The sequence below is a fragment of the Oncorhynchus clarkii genome, chromosome 28, assembly GCF_045791955.1.
Source record: "Oncorhynchus clarkii lewisi isolate Uvic-CL-2024 chromosome 28, UVic_Ocla_1.0, whole genome shotgun sequence".
Lineage (NCBI taxonomy): Eukaryota > Metazoa > Chordata > Actinopteri > Salmoniformes > Salmonidae > Oncorhynchus > Oncorhynchus clarkii.
The window spans coordinates 22907222-22934197 of NC_092174.1; the positions used below are offsets into that span (position 1 = coordinate 22907222).

Below are 26976 nucleotides of genomic sequence, written 5' to 3' on the forward strand. Positions count from 1 at the left end.
GTGGAATCATGTATTAAGCAAAAAAGTGTTCAATAAATCAAAATATATTTTATATTTGAGATTCTTCAAAGTAGCCACCATTTGCCTTGATGACAGCTTTGCACACTCTTAGCATTCTACAGCTTCACCTGGAATGCTTTTCCAACAGTCTTGAAGGAGTTCCCACATATGCTGAGCACTTGTTGGCTGCTTTTCCTTCACTCTGCGGCCCAATTCATCCCAAACCATCTCAATTGGGTTGAGGTCGGGTGATTGTTGAGGCCAGATCATCTGATGCAGCACTCCATCACTCTCCTTCTTGGTCAAAGAGCCCTTACACAGCCTGGAGGTGTGTTGGGTCATTGTCCTGTTCAAAAACAAATTATAGTCCCACTAAGCGCTGTCCAGACGGGATGGCATATCGCTGCAGAATGCTGTGGTAGCCATGCTGGTTAAGTGTGCCTTGAATTCTAAATAACTCACTGACAGTGTCACCAGCAAAGCACCCCCACACCATCACACCTCCTCCTCCATGCTTCATGGTGGGAACCACACATGCGGAGATCATCCGTTCACCTACTCTGCGTCTCACAAAGACACGGCGGTTGGAACCACAAATCTTAAATTTGGACTCAACACACCAAAGAACACATTTCCACCGTTCTAATGTTCATTGCTGTGTGTTTCTTGGCCCAATCAAGTCTCTTCTTATTGGTAATCTTTAGTAGTGGTTTCTTTGCAGCAATTCGACCATTAAAGCCTGATTCACGCAGTCTCCTCTGAACAGTTGATGTTGAGATGTGTCTGTTACTTGAACTCTGTGAAGCATTTATTTGGGCTGCAAGTTAACTTGCAGTTAACTCTAATGAACTTATCCTCTGCAGCAGAGGTAACTCTGGGTCTTCCTTTCCTGTGGCGGTCCTCATGAGAGCTAGTTTCAAAGTTCTTGACATTTTCTGTATTGACTGACCTTCATGTCTTAAAGTAATGATGGACTGTAATTTCTCTTTGCTTATTTGAGCTGTTCTTGCCATAATATGGACTTGATCTTTTACCAAATCGGTTATCTTCTGTATACCAACCCTACCTTGACACAACACAATTGATTGGCTCAAATGCATTAAGAAGGAAAGACATTTCGCAAATTAAATTTTAACAAGGCAACCTGTTAATTGAAATGCATTCTAGATGACCACCTCATGAAGCTAGTTGAGAGAATGTCAAGAGTGTGCAAAGCTGTCATCAGGGCAAAGGGTGGCTACTTTGAAGAATCTCAAATATAAAATATATTTTGATTTATTTAACGCTTTTTTTGGTTACTACATGATTCCATATGTGTGATTTCATAGTTATGATGTCTTCACTATTATTCTACAATGCAGAAAATAGCACAAATAAAGAAAAACTCTTGAATGAGTAGGTGTGTCCAAACTTTTGACTGGTACTGTAATTATTAACTGATATTGAATTACCAACCTGAAACATGGTTTCAGAAATGATTTACAGAAATGGTATTACCAGAGCTCCACAATCTTAGTGGGCTTTTGCACCTTCCATCAGAGCATGGATGGGGCGATGAGCTGACTGTACCTATAATGATCCAGAGAAATTCACTGACAAAGGGTGCCTGCCTGGCAAAGGCACCCACAAACACAGAACGGCTTACATAAGCATGAACATAGACAACAAGCAATCAGCCATGACTCAAAGCAGTAATGAGATGTGAACTGGCATCCAACTCTTCTGTCATCGCTGCGGCAGTGGCAGACAAAGAAGTGTTTACTTCTTTTCCTTTTTTCTTTCCTTCGAATTTGAGTTTGACTATAACCCTCACTCGGACAGTATTGACGTAAAATACAAAAGAACAGAGGAAATAGTCAACATTGTTTTAATTATATAGGTCTCTTATTGACATAAAGGCATTTATTTTGAAGTGAATGTTGTTTGTACCACACAACTTGATTGATGAACCAAAGGTAAACAGTCCCATGTTAAGGGCACACGACTGTAAAAGAGGCCTTCTATCTGTACTTAAAATAGGGATGTCTGACCATCAACAGTGGGGTCTCTGTCTCCCTATCTGGATAAGGCTGATCCCACACAGCTTACATTTCTGTAGTGTGGTCCTTCAATATATCTAAAATATAGCGAATAAACACAGGATGCACATGTAGGTACAGTTATGCCATTTATTTCACTGATCAAATTCCCATCCATCAAATTTGACATGAACGAATCACACAAACCTTCCATTCCCATTTTAACAATTATATGCAAGGCTTAAAAATCATTCCAGGTATTTCCAAAAACATACTTCAAGATTTAATTTTTCAATATAACATTTATTTAAAAAAAAACTAAAACACACATTACTCTAGTCCCTCAGTCAGTGATTTATTTCAATGGATGGACTTGGATGATATGACATCTCACACATCTTCTTTCACTCTCATGATTTTAAGACACAATGTTAATGCACTGGGGTAGGTAGTAAGTTATGAGTCGTTAAAAAAATAATCACTTGAATTGGATCTCTTCTTTTCAGTATTGACCTGTAATCTAAAGTAAAAACACTGATGACGATTTGGAGACACAATCCAAAAATTGAAGGCATGTAATTCAAGATTCCATCTCTCCTTGTGCTTATTGAGAGTAGAAGCCCAGTAGTATTATACTATAAAAGGCCTCTATCTCTGACTGGCTGACTGACTGAGTCAGTCGTCTGTTATTGCAGTGACAGGCAGCTAAATGACGTTAATCTGGGGTGATCCCGAGGTTTATCGTCAGGGATTACAGGAGGGGCAGGCAGGCCAGGCGTATAAAGTGCTGTCCATCCATATCGGCGCAATAATCTCATCTACACTGGCTCTTGTTATTAAACTGCATTGGTTTAGGTTTAGGTTTCCTTTCTGTTTTCTGATTACTGATTGTATTGTCTATAGGGTTAACAATCTGCAGATTCTGATAGCAATGCATATAAAATGGCACACAATATATATATAATCTAGGGGAAAGGTTGGGGATCGGCAATGGTGGGATGGGGGATGGCGTGATGCATAGCTGTTTACTTGAAGGACCGGCGGACCTTGCGTCCCTTGAGAGGCTGAGGGGGCCGGTAGTTGTCCTGCATGCAGCAAGGTGCCTCTCCATCACCACTGAACATTAAGCTGCGGAATTTACCCATCTGTCAGGAGACAGAGAGAGAGAGAGAGAGAGAGAGAGAGAGAGAGAGAGAGAGAGAGAGAGAGAGAGAGAACGAGAGAACGAGAGAGTTAGAGAGAGAAAGAGAGAGAGAAAGAGAGAGATAAAGAGAAAGAGATAAAGTGAGAGAGATAAAGAGAGAGAGAGAGAGATAAAGAGAAAGAGATAAAGCGAGAGAGATAAAGAGAGAGAGAGAGAGATAAAGAGAAAGAGATAAAGCGAGAGAGATAAAGAGAGAGAGAGAGAGATAAAGAGAAAGAGATAAAGCGAGAGAGATAAAGAGAGAGAGAAAGAGAGAGAGAGAGAGAGAGAGAGAGAGAGAGAGAGAGAGAGAGATAGAGAGAGAGAGAGAGACCAACAATAGAATGGTTAGAATCATAGTGTCTCGGTGCAACTGTGGTCTGTGGCTCATGTTAAAGGAGTGTCTGTGACCTACTGTGTTCCAGTATTTACATCCCATATTTAGATCACTCAATGAGCAGGATGTGAACTGTTATCCCTGAAACAATACCCATTTAGTACCAATGTTAATATAGAGGTCTAACTGATCATAATGTAGAGTGAAGTTTTAAATGTATTTTGAATTAATGTAGAGAGTACAGGACACAATCAGAGAGAGGAGAATGTAATAGTGTGTGCAACAACACCGGCGTGTAGCGGGTGCATACCTCTCTGGTCAGTAATTCACCTGAGCCTCGTTGTAAACCATGTGGGTCTCGCATTGTCCTGCACAGCCACATGCAATGGCATAAGAACAACCCCCCACAATACCCACAATTGGGAGCAATGGCTCCCCATCAACATCGATGGTCAGCCATAAGCAAGCATAGAGAGTGTAAATGAATGTTGCTATAAGCATGAAAAACGTCTTCTCTAATTTACTATTAATATGCATGACCGGCTCCATCATTTCTTTAGACATTCAAGACTCTGTACAGTCTCATTTCCAAAGTTCAAAATAGGTTTAGAGCAACAGTATCAATTGACACACTGTTCAACTTAGTTCTCATTTACCGTGAGAACTGAAACACTTCTGAAAGTGCATTCATTTCCTTCATTCTATAATCTCACAATCTGCAAAGAACAACTACAAAGGCTTTCTGAGGTTGCTAACACTCACAGATTTAGACATGGGTCCTACTGCATGTAGGTGAAAGGCTTTTCCAACACAACATTGCATCAGTTCTCAGTCAGAACAGTAAACTCTCTCCACCCACTTTATTGCTGCCTTGCACTACTGCTTAACTTATCTTAACAATGCATATGGTTGGAGGTAGCCCTCCCTAAATTTACACTTTCTTTTCGTCATGACATATAGGGAGGGGACAGTGCCTTCGACTGCAGCTTTCAATAAACAAGCATCCTTGGGGTCCCATTTAAACGCTGGCTGGTGAAATTGGACTCGGGGATTTGATATCCCCAAAGGCTCAGCATGGAAAATCAATAATAAGGGGATGTGTCAGCTGTGTACAGTAGCTTACAATAACTATGTACTGTAGTTTGTGTACGTTTGGTTGTTATTTTATGGTAGGACAAATCATTTTCTGTGTGAATTATTTACAGACAGTCACAGAAACTTCTGAGACAACATAGAGAAATAAAAACGTATTTAGTCCATGACCTATACTTAAGTAACAAGAAAATGTCCCAGGACATAGACATATCTGGTATTAACAGATATCTTAAATTCTTGTTAATCTAACTGCACTGTCCAATTTACAGTCGCTATTACAGTGAAAGAATGCCATGCTATTGCTTGAGGAGAGTGCACAGTTATGAACTTGAAAAGTTATTAATAAACTAATTAGGCACATTTGGGCAGTCTTGATACAAAGTTTTGAACAGAAATGCAATGGTTAATTGGATCAGTCTAAAACGTTGCACATACACTGCAAAATCTAAATTGCGCCTGGGCTGGAATAATACATTATAGCCTTTCTCTTGCATTTCAAAGATGATGGCAAAAAAAACGTTTTTTTCTTTGTATTATCTTTTACCAGATCTAACGTGTCATATTCTCCTACATTAATTTCACATTACCACAAACTGCAAAGTGTTTCCTTTCAAATGGTATGAAGATTATGCATATCCTTGCTTCAGGTCCTGAGCTACAGGCAGTTAGATTTGGGTATGTAATTTTAGGTGAAAAATTGAAAAAAAGGGGCGGATCCAAAAGAGGTTAATGTGGGTGTAGGCTGCTTTCGTTGGAAGAGACAAGCTTCCCAAATATGATACTAGCAGGAGTTACTAAATAAGCGTTATGGGCCACTCAGATAATGTAATCTAAAGTGACAGGCAACAGTCTTGACCCTCCCTGTTTTGAGTGAATGGCTGAAACTTCTACTAAAAAACGTGGTTGGTACTTGCTTGGTAAACACAAACTTTGTAGCAATGCTCACCAAGACAAGATGGAAAGCAGAAACCTACTGTACACACAAACAAGTCCTTTCTACTGTATTCTACTGCCAAGAAAGCATTTTATTTTTAGTACCCGCACATAAAGTACTTCTAGCTTCATAAAACATTTGATTATTTTCTAAAAGATGTCCTATGACGTCTGTCCTCAAACTGACCTCTTTCAATTAACTGGGCCTGATGAAGCTGATTAGTGAAAGGAGAACACATTTCCTTGTTATGAAGATACTGTATAAAATGATTTTACCTGGGTAGGGCTGACACTGATCGGTTCCTTCAGGACGATCCAGGTGACACTCTCCAGCAGAGGGGGAGTGGTCAGGGAGCCATCATATGTCCAGTAGTCCAGTGAGCAAGGCAACAGAGTTTTGGCATCAAAGTTGGAAAATGTAGTTTGCTTTCCCTAAAGAATGCACAAATTGTGATTGAATACACAATGAATAAACAAAGTCTTACTTCAACATTCCCAACCAATTCTAGTCATTCGAGGCAAGATTTCTAAATCTAAATACCATTTAAGATCAATTTGATTTCACCTTTGATTTGATGGCCCCCAGAGCATCGAGAACCTTCTGCAGTCTGGGGTTTGCAGCACCAATCTATAAGAAACAAGAATTCACACAGCCATCCAAGGGAATCAGGCTACTTTCAGAATGCACTTAGAGGGAAACAAATAAACAGTGTATGAACAATCTGCACCTTCAGAAACACTCCAACCACAGCGAGTCCATCGGGTTCACTAGCGGCCTCACCAAAGCTAGGGTACTTGGTGTTCCAGTGCACCAGATGGAGCTTGAAAAAACAAAGTCAGGTTTAACTCAGGTAGCCAATGAAAAGTCTGATCTGAATCCATACGGCTTGTCCCGTTGTATAATCTTGGTCTAGGACTGCCTACCTCACAGGGGAACTTGATTCCATTGACGGTGTGCTCAGAGCCCCTGTCGTCACTGGCGCCCCAGTGGAAGTGGAACTGCTTCAGCCTGTATATGCCAGTGATGGGGCCTCCGGTCAGTGCTGTGGATAGGAACACGCACACACAAACTTTTAATGTTGCTTTTCAAAATGAACTACGTTTATGAGCATCTGCGTGTGTCCAAATGCAGTCAAATGACATGATTACTGCCATCACGTAATGAATGATAGGGTAGGGTAGGAAACATTCATTTTTAACAATGTAGTCTGCAGATTGATGTGCTTGCTCCCAGCACCACAACAAAAGACCTGACAACTAGCGTACTTCAGCCCAACGATACTAAAACCTTCAGAATGAACACCTACCAGCCTGCTCTAACGTCACCTATCATCAATGTTATCTACTGTACAGCAACCTATGTGCACAATGGACAAAGACAATGCATCAAGGAAATGAATTCACCACTGTGTTTGATATTTGTTTTAAGCAAAGCCACTGAAGTTACCATGTAAAGCCACTGAAGTTAACATGTAACCAGTTTGCCGCAGCACTCGTTCTCTTGTTGCCGCTTCCCCTTTCTATTTCACTCCTCCCTTTACTAAATGCTCACCTCATAACCTATGTGAGAAATGGAGATGATAATGTATTGACATATTAGCTGTATATCATTATATATGAATTCAAAGGCTTACTTGAACTGTCAACATCATCCACAAAGCCAACTTGGAAGGAATGGCCATTGTTCAGAATGTCTGTGGAGTTGGATGGGTCATATTTCAGTTTGAGGGGCTTCAAGGTAGAATCATAGGAGGTTTGACCAGGAATTATATCAATAGGAGACTGCCTGGGTCCATTAGCAACAGGAAAGCCATCACACCACTTCTCAGGTCCTATGATGGGAAAAAAACATGGGACAGAGTCAAACAGAACAAAAACACAAATGTATCATATTCACTCTATTCTAAACAGTCCGGTGATATCTGTGTTCTCACAGATACATGTATAAATGTATGATAATAACCTAATAATGTAGGGCTAATTATGCATTCATTAAGTAGCATATCAGAAAATATTAACACTTATTTACAGAAGTTATTTTGTTCCGATAAGAAATGTACTGAGTTATTCATGCAACAAAATCATGCAACTGTTGAAATTTACAGTTTCAACTAGCAGTTCCAAAAGTGGAGTCAGCATCAGATGACAATGTAGAATAGATTCTATAATGCCTCACCATCAGATGGTCCATATCCCCAGCTGTGAGACATGATTATTGACTTGTGTTCCTATGCGAATATAATCCCTTTCAATTGTAAAACCAAGATACAAGGATCCAGTTTGTGCTAACCTTGAAATAACAATTGTGAGGGTTTATATAGACTTCCCCTCCTGACAGTAGGCCTACATCAAGTGGGTGGGTTTGGCCTCTTGGTTTTAGCGCAGTCCAGTCATCACAGCAGGAGGTGTTCAAGCACCCATCAATAGACGATCCGAGTCACACCTCCATGTTCATATGGTCCCATTCACTGTGGAGCGCATCGCTCTATCGGTCGACCTTCTATCCGGTGGTGAGAATGAAGCAGACCCTGCTGAGAGCTCACACTCAAGACGTGTGCATTCCAGACAATATAGTCTTGCCAGAAGATTTGGCGTTCGTAGACTAACATTACACACATGTTAGGTACGGTTTCTTCACCATGGTCTCCTTTAACGTTTTATAGTGACATCCCGAAATATATGTTTTTTTCTTCTGAGAGCAAGGCATGCCAGATTCACTGACCTTGGGTTCTTCCAACGTAGCCTGCGTCCGTAGTAGAAGTAGGCTACTGTATAGCATGTGAGATGTGCAAATGGAAACTGTGTTTCGTTCTAGGAACAGAATGGACAAGAATGGACAAGAAGGAAAGCAAGGATGCAAATCAAAACGTGATGCATTGTAGGCTATATTTTTCCTTGAACTGCCCATGTCACTTTGCAGCCTGCGTCAGCGTAAAAACCTAATATTTTAAACGCAATCGCCCCTTCCTCTCCAGTGCATAATTTTAAAGGGGCCACGACAATAGACTGCACTGTGCTGTTAGTCACCAGCAGGGTAGTACAGCTGACTAGATTTGCACAGATTGCATGAATAAATATGAAAAGCGTTTTATTATGCACCGACCAGTGTATTGGTCACTTTAGGCTAATAAGAGATGTGGTTTGGAATGAGTGGATTTAAATCAAACATGTGCTGATGAATTATGGATTACATTTTGTTGCTAATGTGATGCATAGTTTTTGGTAATACAAAATATTCCTTAGAATTCTATTTTTCAAGGTTTGGATATTTAATTCATTAATGGATGTGGATAATGGCATAAGCAAACTGCTACAAGTCCAAGAAAATGCTATGTGCATTTGCTTCCATCTACTGGTACAATGATGAAAGCTAACACAGACATGTGCTTCCATCTACTGGTACAATGAAGGAAGCTAACACAGACGTTTGCTTCCATCTACTGGTACAATGATGAAAGCTAACACAGCCATGTGCTTCCATCTACTGGTACAATGAAGGAAGCTAACACAGACGTTTGCTTCCATCTACTGGTACAGTGAAGAAAGCTAACACAGACATTTGCTTCCATCTACTGGTACAATGAAGGAAGCTAACACAGACATTTGCTTCCATCTACTGGTACAATGAAGAAAGCTAACACAGACATTTGCTTCCATCTACTGGTACAATGAAGGAAGCTAACACAGACATTTGCTTCCATCTACTGGTACAATGAAGAAAGCTAACACAGACATTTGCTTCCATCTACTGGTACAATGATGAAAGCTAACACAGACATGTGCTTCCATCTACTGGTACAATGAAGGAAGCTAACACAGACGTTTGCTTCCATCTACTGGTACAGTGAAGAAAGCTAACACAGACATTTGCTTCCATCTACTGGTACAATGAAGGAAGCTAACACAGACATTTGCTTCCATCTACTGGTACAATGAAGAAAGCTAACACAGACATTTGCTTCCATCTACTGGTACAATGAAGGAAGCTAACACAGACATTTGCTTCCATCTACTGGTACAATGAAGAAAGCTAACACAGACATTTGCTTCCATCTACTGGTACAATGAAGGAAGCTAATACAGACATTTGCTTCCATCTACTGGTACAATGAAGAAAGCTAACACAGACATTTGCCTCCATCTACTGGTACAATGAAGGAAGCTAACACAGACATTTGCTTCTATCTACTGGTACAATGAAGAAAGCTAACACAGACATTTGCTTCCATCTACTGGTACAATGAAGGTAGCTAACACAGACATTTGCTTCTATCTACTGGTACAATGAAGGAAGCTAACACAGACATTTGCTTTCCAATACCATTTTCTTACAAATGACTACACCATGTGGCAGTTGGTGGGTATTGATTCTTGATTCAGATAATTCCTCCCAAACTTTAACAAGATGGTGCGGGTAAATTAAATAGTCATGAATAGGCTATATGGGATAATGTTTGGGATTTTACCAGTTGTGCAGTAAGCACATAGATTGGAGATGTACCTCTCCGTGTCATTTCTATACCAGAAAAACTCAATCAGAAAGTAAATAAAACATTGCATATAATTTTAATAATAACCAATTTACTTAAATTAGCATTTTCATCATATTTTGACACAATCATACATCTGCCCAGCTAGTTCTTTATTTATAAACACATTGATGTGTTTTATGTAAGCCCTGATTGGATCCCCATATTTGACAGTTGCTTCTCAACATTTTATGTAAGCCCTGATTGGATCCCCATATTTGACAGTTGCTTCTCAACATTTATATTGTTTTTCATCACTGGCACACATACTCAATGCCCACACATCCCTTTGTGCATTTTGATTTGCAAAGGCTGGATGAGATGATCCATGATTCACACAGTACAGAACATCTTGGAAGGAGGAAGTAGAATGTATATTTTAAGAACATACTATTTTAATTATGCTTCAGTATTCTTTAACTGTTTTTTTTGCCAAACTTTTTCACTGCAAACGGCACATCATACAGACACTTCTGTTGGAGTGTGGCACAGAGGAGTAGAAGGTTCAGCAATTGTAGATATTTTTAACTGTACAGTCAGTATCATGTACATCGTTAAGTCATATTAGTGCAAATCATACTGCGACTCATCTTCTTCAGACAAATAAACAAAAGGCCTGCATAAGGCCTAACCTTCCGTCCTAAGAAAGGCAGCAGTAGTCAAAGGCTGAGTGAATACATTAACATACAAGAGAGACTCTCCTCTGTAATTAGTTGTACTTGTATTGATATGACCTCCACACACTTCAGCCCTCCAGTTGAGTAAGTGGCCCGAAGCTACTCAGTACTATTAGACAAAGTCTCAGTGAAAAGAAGAGAACTCATTATGGCCACAGAAAGAATGGCTTAATTTCGAATTATATACTCCACATTGATTTAGGGAAGTATTCACAACTATTAGCAAGGGGTCAAATGACAATGCTTTATTGGCTTTATAGTGGGAGAGAGGATGGGGTAGCATCAATCAGATAACTAAAATAAAATAAATATGATTTTCAGATGACTGGGACAAAGATCTTACTATGCAGGTGCCCATAGACTGTAAAGATAACATAGTAAACAAAACCTAGTTAAGGTAGAATAGAATGAAAATAAAATGGCATAAAATGGCATTGCAGAGTGAGTGCACCTATAACTGCAAATACAATATTCAGTAGCCTACTTCTCTTTCCATTTTTCATGCAGCCATTTGATGATACGATTTGACTTACACTGAATGAGCATGATTACATTTTAAGGATATCAAATACATATTTATCTTCATTTCATCCATTCAGCTACTGCATGCTTCTTTTTTGATCTTACCAAATAACACCTAATCTGAGGAACAAAATCGTTCAAGAAGAATGTCAGCTCTGACCGGGGTGTGAATTAGCCTCTTTTCATGCCAGATGTGTGTTTTTGTCCACAGTTTCAGATGGAAGAGTAAGCCTGCGTATGGAAAATGGAGCAGGAGGCACGGTGGGGTGGGATGGTGAGCTTTAGGGATCCCCAAACCAATATAAAGGTATTATCATTAGATAGTATGTGAATTTGTCATAAGCCATGGCAACATGTTTAGAATTAAAGGAAACTAGCTTTAATAAAACAGAATATTTTGCTCTCTGACCCATGGCAAAATGTGTAGCGCTGCAAGAAGTGAGCGGTTTTCCCCAAAACATATTTGATTCCTACTCTGATTTCTCTGACTTGCAAGAAATGGCATCAGCAGTCTAACAAAAGATGAATAGTTTGACCTTCACAGACAGCTAAGTGGAACGCTTTCCCTCTCATGTTTTAAGTTTCTTTACAACGATCCCAAAAAATACAGTTCCAGTCAAAAGTTTGGACACACCTACTCATTCAAGGGTTTTTCTTTATTTTTACTATTTCTACATTGTAGAATAATAGTGAAGACATCAAAACTATGAAATAACACATAATCATGCAGGAACCTTGATGACAGCTTTGCACACTCTTGGCATTCTCTCAACTAGCTTCAACATAAATGCTTTTCCAACAGTCTTGAAGGAGTTCCCACATATACTAAGCACTTGTTGGCTGCTTTTCCTTCACTCTGCAGTCCAACTCATCCCAAACCATCTCAATTGGGTTGAGGTCGGGTGATTGTGGAGGCCAGGTAATCTGATGCAGCCCTCCATCACTCTCCTTCTTGGTCAAATAGAGCTTACACATCCTGGAGGTGTGTTGCGTCATTGTTCTGTTGAAAACACGTGATAGTCCCACTAAGCGCAAAACCAGATGGGATGGTGTATCGCTGGAGAATGCTGTGGTAGCCATGCTGGTCAAGTGTGCCTTGAATTCTAAATAAATCACAGACAGTGGCACCAGCAAAGCACCCCCACGCCATCACACCTCTTCCTTCATGCTTCAATGGTGGGAACCACACATGCAGAGACAATCCGTTCACCTACTCTGCGTCTCACAAAGACAAGGCGGTTGGAAACAAAAATCTCAAATTTGGACTCACCACACCAAAGGACAGATTTCCACTGGTCTAATGTCCATTGCTCGTGTTTCTTGGCACAAGCAAGTATCTTTTTATTATTATTGGTGTCCTTTAGTAGTGGTTTCGTCACAGCAATTCGACTATGAAGGCCTGATTCATGCAGTCTCCTCTGAACAGTTGATGCTACGATGTGTCTGTTACTTGAACTCTGTGAAGCATTTATTTGGGCTGTAATTTCTGAGGCTGGTAACTCTAATGAACTTATCCTCTGCAGCAGAGGTAACTTTGGGTCTTCCTTTCCTGTGGCGGTCCTCATGAGAGCCAGTTTCATCATAGCGCTTGATGGTTTTTCTGACTGCACTTGAAGAAACTTTCAACTTGACATTTTCCCTTCAAGTAATGATGGACTGTCATTTCTCTTTGCTTATTTTAGCTGTCCTTGCCATAATATATATATATATATATATATATTTATATATATATATATATATATATATATATATATATATATATATATATATATATATTTTAACCTTTATTTAACTAGGCAAGTCAGTTAAGAACAAATTCTTATTTTCAATGACGGCCTGGGAACAGTGGGTTAACTGGCTGTTCAGGGGCAGAACGACATATTTGTACCTTGTCAGCTCAGGGGTTTGAATTTGCAACCTTCCGGTTACTAGTCCAACGCTCTAACCACTAGGCTACCCTAATATGGACTTTATCTTTTACCAAATAGGGCTATCTTCTGTATACCACCCCTACCTTGTAACAACACAACTGATTGGCTCAAATGCATTAAGAAGGAAAGAAACTCCACAAATGAACTTTTAACAAGGCATACCTGTTAAATGAAATGCATTCCAGGTGACTACCTCATGAAACTGGTTGAGAGAGTGCCAAGAGTGTGCAAAGCTGACATCAAGGCAAAGGTTGGCTACTTTGAAGAATCTCAAATATAAAATATATTTTGATTTGTTTAACACTTTTTTGGTTACTACATGATTCCATATGTGTTATTTCATAGTTTTGATGTCTTAACTATTATTCTACAATGTAGAAAATAGTCTAAATAAAGAAAAACCCTTGAATGAGTAGGTGTGTCCAAACTTTTGACTGGTACTGTGGATCCATGTCATTTAATATCAGGACATTTTTAAATCCAAAGTGTATTATAGCATAATCCGTCAGTTCATACAAAATGAACGCCCATCTCTCGAAAAAGCAAGATTTTATTTCACTGTCTTCAGTCCCAAACTTAAAAACTTTATTACATCATCTTCACAAACTAGTTTGCTGTCGTTCCTCACAGTTTTGGCTGATCAGCAGAATTTTTTGGCAAACTAAATTGCATCTGTCATGGGTTTTCTTCATGTCCCCCTCTGTTTGTGGTGACAGCAGCGTAGCTAATGAGCCACAGTTGTGGACAAGACCACTCTGTTTTCAAAGCAGATGCCAGTTCTCATTTGATCTTCACTGAATAACCTGCATTCTCCTCTCCTCCACTCCTCCACTCCACTCCTCCACAATCCCTACAATACCTCACAGGATGGGATGGGAGAGTCTCTTATTGTCTAGTAGTGCTATGATAGGCCAACCCACAGTAGGTTGAGCTGTGTGAGCATAGTAAAGTTATAGTATGTGATGTTTCTTTATAAAAATGTGTGAGACACAAGACAGGTAAAGACATAGCACAGATTGTACCTTAACACTAAATAATGTTTGTATGATACTTTTATGTCAGTAGTTCTCTACTTCAATACTGTAACATTTAGGGCTGGAGGACACTGAGTTTAGTATTGCTGAATAGTCCTGATAGTCCTGAATGTAATCCATCGGCATTTCACTTTAGCATGTTAAAATGACTTTCAATAACACAATCATTGCCACATTAGTTACTAACACAGCTACACTGTGTGTGAGATAATTCGAATATTGATATGAAAAACTGGACACAATTGTTTGAAATGATTTTATTTTATAAGGGCCCCTAACACGCAATATACTGCTCCTCTCTTCCTGTAATGCTGGATTATTGGCAATGAAGGGAAACAATCTGCTGTTGCTTTTTAGGGATCATGTTGACCAAAACTCTAGGAAATGCTGAATTAATTAGGCTATGAATAGCCTGTACCCAATTGCATTTGTCATGTGTATATGTATGCTGTGCATAAACCTGTTTTGGCACAAGTATTTATATCTCTGACTTCAAATGCCATTTTTTTACCAGTTCAAAAATAACGTTTGAAAATATGACAGAGCAAATAATTGTTATTAAGTCTGTTTTATGTCTCTTGTTATGCACTGAAGGAAAAGGCACATTTTATAATTTATAATATATAACTATATTCTTTTCTATAAAATTATAGTCTATTCCTAACGCAATCGTCTCTATTGCAACAGAGCAGCAGCTTAATTTGTTTCCCTCTCCTTAGTCCTTCTCCATGCCGGGTCTTATTGGCGTCCTCATTTTTCCAGTATGTGGGTTTTCGTCCTCTCTGCGCTGCAGCAACAGAGCGAGCTGTCATGTGCATGGAACAGAGGCTCGTGCGGTTTGATACCCAGCTATACAGCCACCACCAGTCGCTCTTTCTTATTATTTCTCATAAAACTAATATCGTTTCATTTAGGATTTATCGAATGTCACTCCACTCATGAATTCTGACTTGAGAAGACTGAAGGTAAGCTTTCAATATTTTCCCTACATGCTGCATGTTTTCCTCCATAGCAATAGCGAGTGGTTGATTGGTACATTTTTCCAATACTGATGCTGAGGAACGAACCACATCACTAGCCTACTATTATCTGCCTTATTTGACAATTGTTTGTTGACCGAAAGCCATTGTTTTCAATGAGGCTACATTGTAACCACCCAGATGACGGTTGTCTCAGAAAGACTTGCATCACACTAGATGTGAAATAACATCATTCTATCGCCGATACAGCAGCCCACATCAGTTGCACACAGCAGCGCACCATAGGACGCTTGATGAAGACAAAAGGCAATCCCTACTTACTGCTCTTTCACATGTCGTGAATAGTCTGTGTGCTATTCGAGATCAACCTATTGATGAATGCAATCCTATGTTCCTTAATACAGTATTATATTATTTCCTAGTGATGGAATGCAGTGCATGATGCGGTCAAGATATCGTGAATCATCTAAGTTCAAACAAGTTGTAGCAGATTTAGCTATTGTCATTGTAGTGTTTTCAATTAAACGACAGTTTCTGCCATTAGCACATATAAAATAACCTACCATTCATATGACACATTTAGTATTAAATAAACGGATACTGTTGCTCAATGTGCGCAGCGGTGTTCCATGTTATAGAGGGATAGACGTTTATCATCATTCTGACAAAGAGAGAAGAGAACATCAGTGTTGCAGATATATCTGTTTAACTAAGCAGGTAGCGGGAGGTTTTTGCCCTCCTAATTTTACATTTTAGTAGTCACTCTTATCCAATTTACAGGAGAAGTTAGGGTTAAGTGCCTTGCTCAAAGATATATCTGCAGATTTCTTCACCTAGTCAGCTCAGGGATTTAAACCAGCAACTTTCCAGTTACTGGCCCAACACTTAACTGCTAGGCTACCTGCGGTTACCTAAATATTTAGTACCTAAATACTAAATACTATTGATGTTTTTCATGGAGCTAAGCTGATATTATTGGAATCATAGGTACAGTTGGCTATATGTTGTTACATATGTTACATATTCCACTTGCAGAACTTTACAAAATATTTTAATTTGAACCTTATCCTCTTGTTGAACTTAAGAAAGTATGACAAGGCACTGTCACTACAATAGCCTACACTCCTTTTACTGTGACAGGACAAAATAAGTAGGCTATTTAGATTTGTGCATCTCTCTCATCGTCTGTATGTCACAGTGCCTTTATCTTTGCTCAGAAATGTACTTTCTCTCGATTTCTCTCTCTCTCTCTCAGAGGCATTGGAGCAATATTTGTCGCACAGTAACTGGAATGTATTGTCTGAGACGGTCCTCTTCCAGTCTTGGATTGGTGTTTGTTTGAGAGGCGACAAAAGGCACTACATCTGATTAAAGGTCCAAATTGGTCCAGACAGAAATACTTCATATCGATGTTGACTTAACTGGCTTCTGTCAGACTGCCATTTTCTGCCATTTTCTTTATAGTTTGTACATCTACCAAGATGTCACAATTATTTTATGTTGAAAGAAAGACCTTAAATATGTTAGGCTTGGCTACTTATCATCCTCGGTCACTTTTGAGCCCTTTATCAATTTCACTGGATCAGTATGCCCATTTATGTCTTGTTATTTGGCAGCAACAGTAGTAAACAATGGGTTAATTAATTTAGAGACATTTGGTTGTCAACTTCGTTATGCCACACACTCTGGGGGGGGGGGGGGGGGGATAGATACTGTATTTCAATTGAGTTAGGACCAAAAACTGTTTGTATTCCTAAACATTTGTTTTATATAGTTTGTAGATAAAGAAGCAGTGTCAATGTGTCTTAACATCAAGGGCTGCAGTATCACAGTATCACATAGTGGAACCAATCGTCAAGTGCCAAGCATCCTCCGCATCACAGTCCCCCTCTCACTGTGTCAGAACTATAACAGGATTACAGAGATGTCATTTCTATATAAAAGATAGAGCATATGTACGTACATACTCTACCCCCACAGCAAATATGCTCTTTTAGATGTTTCTTCATCCTACCACAGACTGCCACTGCTGAAAATGAGATGTTTAGATGTTTCATTCAGATAAACTTGAAGGAAATCTGACATCTATAAATATAGCACGTCTGACTTGTACTCTCTCTAATGTCATCACAATTGCGTACAAAGGAGAGGAGGTTTAGGCTAACATTTAGTCTGACTAGTACTCTGACGTCATCACCATGGGTAAAAGATAGAGGAGGCTTAACATTTGGTCTGGCTGCCGAATGCCTGTCAGTGTAGGCTGGTCAGTTTGTTTCAGCCAGTGGTTCGTCATCATCATGCAGTGGGGATAGATGACAACCGAGTCCTGAGGAGGAGGGAGGAGAGAGGCCTGTCCAACTGCGGAGGAGGGTGCATAATCAGATTCATTAGAGCACAGCTAGTCCACTGTGTCAAGTGAACTGGCGCTATGTCATTTCATCTCTGAACAGCGTCAGCTCCACACAGCCAGAAATAGACTCCAGCCGTGGCTTTGCTTTTAGAACTGCAGCCAGCTCTGTCTCTACCACTATAAAATACATTGGATTCTATTATATAGGGCTGGAGCAGAAACAAAAAATAGTCTAAATCAGGAGTTGAATCAGTGTGGTGTTTTATGTTGTAATTTGTTATTGAGACAATACATTTCCTCTGATTAAAGCTGAGGTTCAATTGGAATGAGGCGTGATAGCTAATAGGAAGCTGGGTACTCTGTAGTAGACCCTGTGGTAGACCTTTGTCTGGGACTGAGTGACACTATCTGTGGTCTTCCAGACAGATTTCTGTATGGATCTAAAGGACAAACACTCCTGGAACACATTCTGCTGTACACACTCAGTTTTGTATTCTTGTTACAATCACTGCCTGGTAGATTCTTGAACAAACTCAATAGACAGGTAATAATAGTGGTTTATATCCTCCTCATGATAGCCAGCGTTGGTTTATCTGTCAGCCCAACAATGCCTATTCCTCTCAAACGTCCTCCTGCTCCACTAGTCCCCAGAGAGTCCTTCCAATGGCTTATCATCTAAACCATTCAACCACTGGGGAACATCATACTACATTAGGTCAGGTGTAAGCCACAATCTCTCAGGACAGTTTGACCCATGTCACACTTCTAATCCAAGCCAAGCCAAAGCAAGCTGTGCTGTGCTATCCTGGTTACCCATCCACCATAGTTGCTGGAAAGAACCATGTGAAAAGAAAATAAGCAAGCAAGCATAGTGTTTCAGATCTGCACTAAAAGGGTGTGAAAAGGGTATTTAATTGACGGCCCCCAAAGTGGTCTGTTTACCTGTCCCAGATTTGACCTTTCAATAGAGTGCATCTCTATAAATAGGAACTGCTTGTATAGAAGAAGAGCCATCTTTGCCATAATATTTGACTCTTTCATAAAGTATGTAACAACAAACATACAAATCATGTGTGGAATAGTATAAAATGTTTTTGTGAAAAGTTTACCTGCAAAACATGTAGTAACGTGTTTTCAAAATGATGAATGATTTCCCCCTGCTTGTGTTGGACTATACACCCACCACCCACATTCACTCTGTGCTGCTGAACCTTTGACACAGTTTTGTCTGAGGATGGGCCTGGTGGTCTGGTTGGAATAACTTTGGATTAACAGAGACTAAAACGTGATGATGTTTTCAAATGTGGGTAATGCCGGTGTCAAAAAAAAGAATGTCATTTTAATCTAACACTGGGAAAGAGGTTCCTGAAGTGAAAGTATCCTTTGATTTAAGTGGAAAATTCATCAAACCGGCTAAATAGCTTAGATTGAGATGTACAGTATTTGCTTGAGGATTAAGAAAATATGTAAATACATTCAGAACGTTTTACAACAGACCTGCATAATCCTCAGCCATTTTGAATGTTGATTGTGAGATTGGTTGGTTTATGCATTCTACACATTGCACTGTACACTCCAAAAGAGTTCTCGGCTGTCCCCATAGGATAACCCTTTTTGGTTCTAGGTAGAACCCTTTTTGATTCCAGGTAGAACTATTTTGGGTTCCATGTAGAACCACTGTGGAACCAAAAAGGGTTCTTCAAAGGGTTCTCCTATGGGGACAGCCGAAGAACCATTTTAGTATCTAGATAGCACCTTTTTGTGTGTGGTGCAGTTTCCACGGTTACCAGGCGTACTGTTGACCCTATGCAGGAATAATAGACCATTGCATTGATTGCAGAAGGTCCAGGGAGTCTGGGAAAACATCATGATATGTGGTATAGCACTGTTTCCCAAACTCGGTCCGCTGAACCCCAAGGGGTGCACGTATTGTTTTTTGCCCTAGCACTACACAGCTGATTTCAAATAATTAAAGGTTGATGATTAGTTGATTATGTGAATCAGCTGTCTAGTGCTAGGGAAAAAAAACAAATGTGCACCCCTAGGGGCCCCTAGGACCGAGTTTGGGAAACACTGTGGCATAGCAAGCTGTGATATATCAAGCTTTGCATCCCATAGGATAGAAATTGAATAATAGACTATTGCATTGAGTGCAGAAGGTCCATAGGGCTGTGAGGGAATCAGGGAAAATATCATGGTATGTTGTCTAACATGCTTTGCATCCGGATCTCACCCCATAAGAAGTGGATCGAAATTGAACACCTTGTCATGTTTCACGTTTAACAAACTACTATCATGAAACGGATCTGCTTGTGCATGGAAAATGTTGATGACCATTTCTCTGTATTAAGTCACACTACTGCGTGGCTTTCAATGACATGGATGAGTCATATTGCACTGAAGAGAACTATTCAAGGCACTCCCCTAAGTATGATATATTTAAGCAATAAGGCCCAAGGGGGTGTGGTATATGGCCAATATACCACTGCTAAGGGCTGTTTTATGCACGACGCTACGTAACCCTCGAGTTGCCTTATTGCAATTTTAAAATGGTTACCAACGTAATTAGAACAGCAGAAAGAACTGTTTTGTCAAACCCGTGGTATACGGTCTGATATACCACGGCTTTCTGCCAATCAGCATTCAGGGCTCGAACCACCCAGTTTATAATATAATGTAAAGTATGCTAAATATGTTATTACACTTCACAGCACCAATTGTGATGATCATTTCAAAGAATTTCAATATTTAGCAAATTATCGTTTTTTTGGCTCATTAATAAATATGTCATTTGAATTGAAATGACCACAACCTGCGTTAATAAAAAACAAAAAAGGTTTTGAGTCATAATTTATTCACACCCCGATGTCTGAATCATAGTTTATTAATGTGTCTTAGTAAAACTACTTTCCCCACTGCTCTGCATGCCTTCATCTTTACTTTGTAATTGGATGTGCCAAAGGCATGGCCTGAATCCTTCTCCTGGTCCCTACACGCCACACTAGTTGATCTGCCAGGCAGGAACCAACTTACCACTGGGATTTGCTTTGCTTTTCATTAATAGCTGGACTTTCGCCAGTGTATGACTTCACACTATTCATTGGCACCCTGCCAAGTTGCCTTTCTCCATCAGGTGTCTCGTAATGTTTTACGTTGCTATTCTTTTTTTTAGGGGTGTGGGGGGGGGGTGTAGATCAGTTGTAATATTGCAGATAGATTGTGGCTCCCATCAATGTAATTGTCTGCATCATTTCCAATTCACCATATGTTTTTTGTAAATATACAGTGCATTCGGAAAGTATTCAGACCCCTTCCCATCCTGTTTCCATTGATCATCCTTCAATGGACTCCAATCCAAGTTGTTTAAACATCTCGGATTGGAGTCCACCTGTGGTAAATTCAATTGATTGGACATGATTTGGAAAGGCACACACCTGTCTGTATAAGGTCCCAGTGCATGTCAGAGCAAAAACCAAGGCATGAGGTTGAAGGAATTGTCTGTAGAGCTCCGAGACAGGATTGTGTCGTGGTACAGATCTGGGGAAGATTACCAAAACATTTCTTGGGGACCAAAGAACACAGTGGCCTCCATCATTCTTAAATGGAAGAAGTTTTGGAACCATCAAGACTTTTCCTAGAGCTGGCTGCCCGGCCTAACTGAGTAATCGGGGGAAAGAGCTTTGGTCAGGGAGGTGACTAAGAACCCGATGGTCACTCTGACAAAGTTCCAAGAGTTCCTCTGTGGAGATAGAAGAACCTTCCAGAAGGACAACCGTCTCTGCAGCACTCCACTAATCAGGCCTGTATGGTAGTGTGGCCAGACAGAAGCCACTCCTCAGTAAAACGCACATGACAGCCTACTTGGGAGTTTGCCAAAAGGCACCTAAAGGACTCTCAGACCATAAGAAACAAGATTCTCTGGTCTGATGAAACCAAGATTGAACTCTTTGGCCTGAATGCCAAGTGTCACATCTGGAGGAAACCTGGCACATTGAAGCATGGTGGAGGCAGTATCATGCTGTGGGGATGTTTTTTCAGCGGCAGGGACTGGGGTCTGAGACTAGTCAGGATCGAGGGAAAGATAGACAGAGCAAAGTACAGAGAGATCCTTGATCCTTGATGAAAACCTGCTCCAGAGTGCTCAGGACCTCACACTGGGGCGAAGGTTCACCTAACAGGACAACGACCTTAAGCACACAGCCAAGACAAAGCAGGAGTGGCATCGGGACAAGTCTCTCAATGTCCTTGAGTGGCCCAGCTTTAGCCAGGACTTGAACCTGATCGAGCATCTCTGGAGAGACCTGAAAATAACTGTGCAGCAATACTCCCCATCCAACCTGACAGAGCTTGAGAGGATCTGCATAGAAAAATGGGAGAACCTCCCCAAATACAGGTGTGCCAAGCTTGTAGCGTCATGCCCAAGAAGACTTGAGGCTGTAATTGCTGCCAAAGGTGCTTCAACAAAGTACTGAGTAAAGGGTCTGAATACTTATGTAAATGTTATTTTCAGTTTTGTATTTTTTATACATTTGCAAAATATTTAAAAATTCTGTTTATGCTTTGTTGGGCATTGTGGGTAGATTGATGTGGGGGGAAAAACAATGTAATACATTTGAGATAAGGCTGTAACATAACAAAATGCTGAAAAAGTAGTGTTTGAATACTTTCCGAATGAACTGTATAGATTTCTTTGATATTTTCCTTTATTCTTTTCCCCTAGCCCTACCATCCCTCCCCAAAATGGAGTAAACTAATGGACTCTTAGGCTTCCACTTCCAGCCTATACACACTATATATATTTTACAGACACAGCACATCTCACGTCCTTCAGCTCCACTCAACCATTCCCATCTATCTCTGAACACCACCCAGTTTCGATTTCTATTTGCCAAATTTTGACTGGTACTGTATATGCCAATTATTTGATTGTACGACCGCATTCTGTCCCCTATCAACACTTTTTTTTTTTTTTTGGTGCCAGCGAGAATGACATAAGAAAGTAGTCAAGACAAGTAGCTTGATTGAGCCTCCGCCATGTATATCTCACTAGGTCAGGATATTTAAGCCTCCATATATCCACTAGTTCCATTATATCTATGATATTCGTGACCCCAACCAAAGAGAAAGAGCACTGTAGGTGGCGGGATTGGATCATTATGTCATTATCTTAGCTTCAGCAATGGTGACTATAACCTGTTTATCAGGACTTGGGGAACTGTGTGCTCTGACACACATAATCAACAGGACATGCTGAGGAACCCAAGTGACTAAATACTGTACCCTGGGTAGGGCTTGTTAAAGACCTCTGTGGTGACACAACAGTAGCCTATGTGAGGAGCTGAAACCCAATCTCCAAATAAAACAGAATTAACAGAACTACGCCATGGCGTGACGTTTTAATTACCACATGTGTTGCCGTATTTTAGCTGTCACAGAATTACGCCATGGCTTGACATTTTAATTACGCCATGTGGTACTGTATTTTAGCTGTCATCAAAAGTTAAACCAAAACATATGTTTAGGCATTAATTCCGAGTGGTTAAATTAAGGGAAAAAAATAGTTCTTAGCACTGGGGTTGAACACGCGACCTTAAATGCCCATCCACATCCACACATCCACATCCACACCTCCTGGCGTATTCCATAAGCGAATAAACCGAATTAGAAGATATTCATATTGATTTCAAACAGATGGTGGCAAATTGACTGGGCAGAATCTGTTCACTATTTAATATACCAGTCATTCACTGTAGCGGTCAATTTGCTATCTACAGTACCAGTCCAAAGTTTGGACACACCTACTCATTCAATGGTTTTTCTTTATTTTTACTATTTTCTACATTGTAGAATAATCGTGAAGACATCAAAACTATGAAATAACACATATGGAATCATGTAGTAACCAAAAAAGTGTTAAACAAATAAAAAATATACTTTAGATTCTTCAAAGTAGCCACCTTGATGACCTTCAAAGTAACCGCCTTGATGACAGCTTTGCACACTCTTGGCATTCTCTCAACCAACTTCACCTGCAATGCTTTTCCAACAGTTTTGAAGGAGTTCCCTCAAATATGTGGGAACTCACAAAGACATGGCGGTTGGAACCAAAAATGTCAAATTTGGACTCATCAGACCAAAATATGGATTTCCACTGGTCTAATGTCCATTGATCATGTTTCTGGCACAAGCAAGTCTCTTCTTCTTTTTGTGTCCTTTAGTAGTGGTTTTGTCGCAGCAATTCGACTATGAAGGCCTGATTCCCGCAGTCTCCTCTGAACATTTGATGTTGAGATGTGTCTGTTACTTGAACTCTGTGAAGCATTTACTTGGGCTGTATTTTCTGAGGCTGGTAACTAATGAATTTATCCTCTGCAGCAGAGGTAACTCTGGGTCTTCCTTTCTTGTGGCGGTCCTCATGAGAGCCAGTTTCATCATAGCGCTTGATGGTTTTTGCTACTGCGCTTGAAGAAACTCAGAGTTCTTGACATTTTCCGAATTTACTAACCTTCATATCTTAAAGTAATGATGGACTGTCATTCCTCTTTGCTTATTTGAGCATTTCTTACCATAATATGGGCTTGGTCTTTTACCAAATAGGGCTATCTTCTGTATACCACCCCAACCTTGTCACAACACAACTGATTGGCTCAAATGCATTAAGAAGGAAAGAAATCCCACAAATGAACTTTTAACCATGCACACATTATAATTGAAATGCATTCCAGATGACTACCTCATGAAGCTGGTTGAGAGAATGCCAAGCGTGTGCATAGCTGTCATCAAGACAAAGGGTGGCTACTTTGAAGCGTCTCAAATATAAAATATATTTTGATTTGTATAACCCTTTTTGGTTACTACATGATTCTATATGTGTTATTTCATAGTTGTGATGTCTTTCCTATTATTCAACAATGTAGAAAATAGTCAAAATAAATAAAAATCCTTGAATGAATAGGTGTGTCCAAATGTTTGACTGGTACTGTATTTCAAGCTTTTAGTGTATTCTTTTTTAATATGTAAACATCACATACATCTGTGGAGAGGTTTTCCTCGTTTCAGGAGAAACCAATAGTTCTGACACATTGAAGTGTTTCAGCATGCATTATTGTTTCACATGTACTGTAATATAAACTTGTGTCACATTTGTCGTATTGAAGAGACCAAGGCGCAGCGTGATAAGCATACATTCTTCTTTTAATGAAGAATAAACACTGAACAAACTAACAAAGAACCAAACCGCTATATACCACAAGTGCTTACATAGACAATAACCCACAAAACCAAAATGGAAAATGGCAACCTAAATAGGATCCCCAATCAGAGACAATGATAAACAGCTGCCTCTGATTGGGAACCAATTCAGGCCACCATAGACCTACATTACCTAGACATACAAAAAAACATAGAATTACAAAAACCCTAGATAGGACAAAAAACACATATACCCACCCTCGTCACACCCTGACCTGACCAAAATGATACGTAAAACATAGATAACTAAGGTCAGGGCGTGACAACTTGGACATTTTCACAGTATAAATCCAAGACGTTTCTCACTTTATTTTTTTAAACAAATTGGGTCTTAATTAACGGCAGTTGAATAGATTGATTCAATTATTTGATATGTGTACTTTATGAGTTTGAGATGATGAACACATGTAAACTTTGAAATGATCAGATTTGCCAAAAGGTATTTCTCACATTGCTATTCTCGCTGTGTCTATATTAAATGATCCTTTTATTGATCTACTTCTTTGACATTCTTTAGTCTGTGTACTATGAGATATTGTTCCATAATGGATTATACATTTTTCACATTTCTTGAATCCTCATCTCTGTAGCAGTTAGCCTTTATTTTCCTCACTTTGCTCAGCATTCCTCAACCATTGCAGAAACCTTTTAGAGAATGTTCACATAGTACCATGCTATGTTAATTATGGATGGATGTACAGTTCAGTAGGTTAGTGTCCCAGCTCACAAGCTATTTCTATATATACTGTTAAGTGTTCAGATTTGTGATACTGGTTTGGTTTCTGTAGGATGTGGGCGATGTGGGTGGTGGTGTGGTTGTGGTAGCCTTACACTAATAGATAGTACAACTAGGCTGTGAAAGATCCACTTTTAGGGTGAACAAGATTTCCCCATGCACTCCCCACTGTGTTCATGTCTACCTTCTGCAAGAAGAAAGTAGCCATGTAAAGTGCAGACGTCAAAATGATAAACAGTGAAACGCATGAATATACAGTATTGTGCAGAGATGTTAGCAAGAGCCTGCTTCAATGTTTTTTTATCACTTTGGTGCAATTTTCATAAGTACGTGTTACATTTTCACAAAGCTTAGGACAAAACTCAAAACAGATCACCAAGCAGATCAGCAGTTGTTTCAAAACCATAAGCACATTATAAATTGACTAAGTACAGTTGAAGTCGAAAGTTTACATACACCTTAGCCAAATACATTTAAACTCAGTATTTCACAATTCCTAACATTTAATCCTAGTAAGAATTCCCTGTCTTAGGTCAGTTAGGATCACTACTTTATTTTAAGAATGTGAAATAATAGTAGAGAGAATGCTTTCTTTCAGCTTTTATTTCTTTCATCACATTCCCAGTGGGTCAGAAGTTTACATACACTCAATTAGTATTTGGTAGCATTGCCTTTAAATTGTTTAACTTGGGTCAAACGTTTCAGGTAGCCTTCCACAAGCTTCCCACAATAAGTTGGGTGAATTTTGGCCCACTCCTGACAGACCTGGTGTAACTGAGTCAGGATTGTAATCCTCCTTGCTCACACATGCTTTTTCAGTTCTGCCCACAAATTTTCTATGGGATTGAGGTCAGGGCTTTGTGATGACCACTCCAATACCTTGACTTTGTTGTCCTTAAGCAATTTTGCCGCAACTTTGGAAGTATGCTTGGTGTCATTGTCCATTTGGAAGACCCATTTGCGACCAAGCTATACCATCCTGATTGATGTCTTGAGATGTTGCTTCAATATATCCACATACATTTTCCTTCCTCATGTAGCCATCTATTTTGTGAAGTGCACCAGTCTCTCATGCAGCAAAGCACCCCCACAACATGATGCTCCGCCCCCGTGCTTCCCAGGTTGGGATGGTGTTCTTCGGCTTGCAAGCCTCCCCCTTTTTTCTCCAAACATAACGATGGTCATTATGGCCAAACAGTTCTATTTTTGTTTCATCAGACCAGAGGACATTTCACCAAAAAGTACGATCTTTGTCCCCATGTGCAGTTGCAAACCGTAGTCTGGATTTTTTTATGGCAGTTTTGGAACAGTGGCTTCTTCCTTGCTGAGCGGCCTTTCAGGTTATGTCGATATAGGACTCGTTTTACTGTGGATGTAGATACTTTTGTACCTGTTTCCTA

The 26976-nt window shown here is 39.8% G+C and overlaps 2 protein-coding genes across 7 annotated transcripts in view; one reads left to right on the forward strand and one right to left on the reverse strand.

The window, feature by feature from the left end:
• Positions 1-2154: 2154 nt before the first annotated feature.
• Positions 2155-8468, reverse strand: LOC139386478 (carbonic anhydrase). Its single transcript, XM_071132032.1, has 7 exons — positions 7743-8468; positions 7201-7398; positions 6491-6609; positions 6295-6387; positions 6132-6194; positions 5843-5998; positions 2155-3163 (listed from the first exon to the last, which is right to left on the reverse strand). The coding sequence occupies exons 1-7, from the start codon at positions 7774-7776 to the stop codon at positions 3044-3046; spliced, it is 783 nt and encodes a 260-aa protein (XP_070988133.1). The 5' UTR covers positions 7777-8468; the 3' UTR covers positions 2155-3043.
• Positions 8469-15111: 6643 nt separating this feature from the next.
• Positions 15112-26976, forward strand: part of LOC139387200 (discs, large (Drosophila) homolog-associated protein 1a) — a 117745-nt gene continuing 105880 nt past the window's right edge. For all 6 annotated transcript variants that reach the window (XR_011629138.1, XM_071133269.1, XM_071133270.1 and 3 more), the window contains exon 1: positions 15112-15224. The gene's annotated coding sequence lies outside the window, so the exon portion shown is untranslated. The remainder of the gene's footprint in view (positions 15225-26976) is intronic.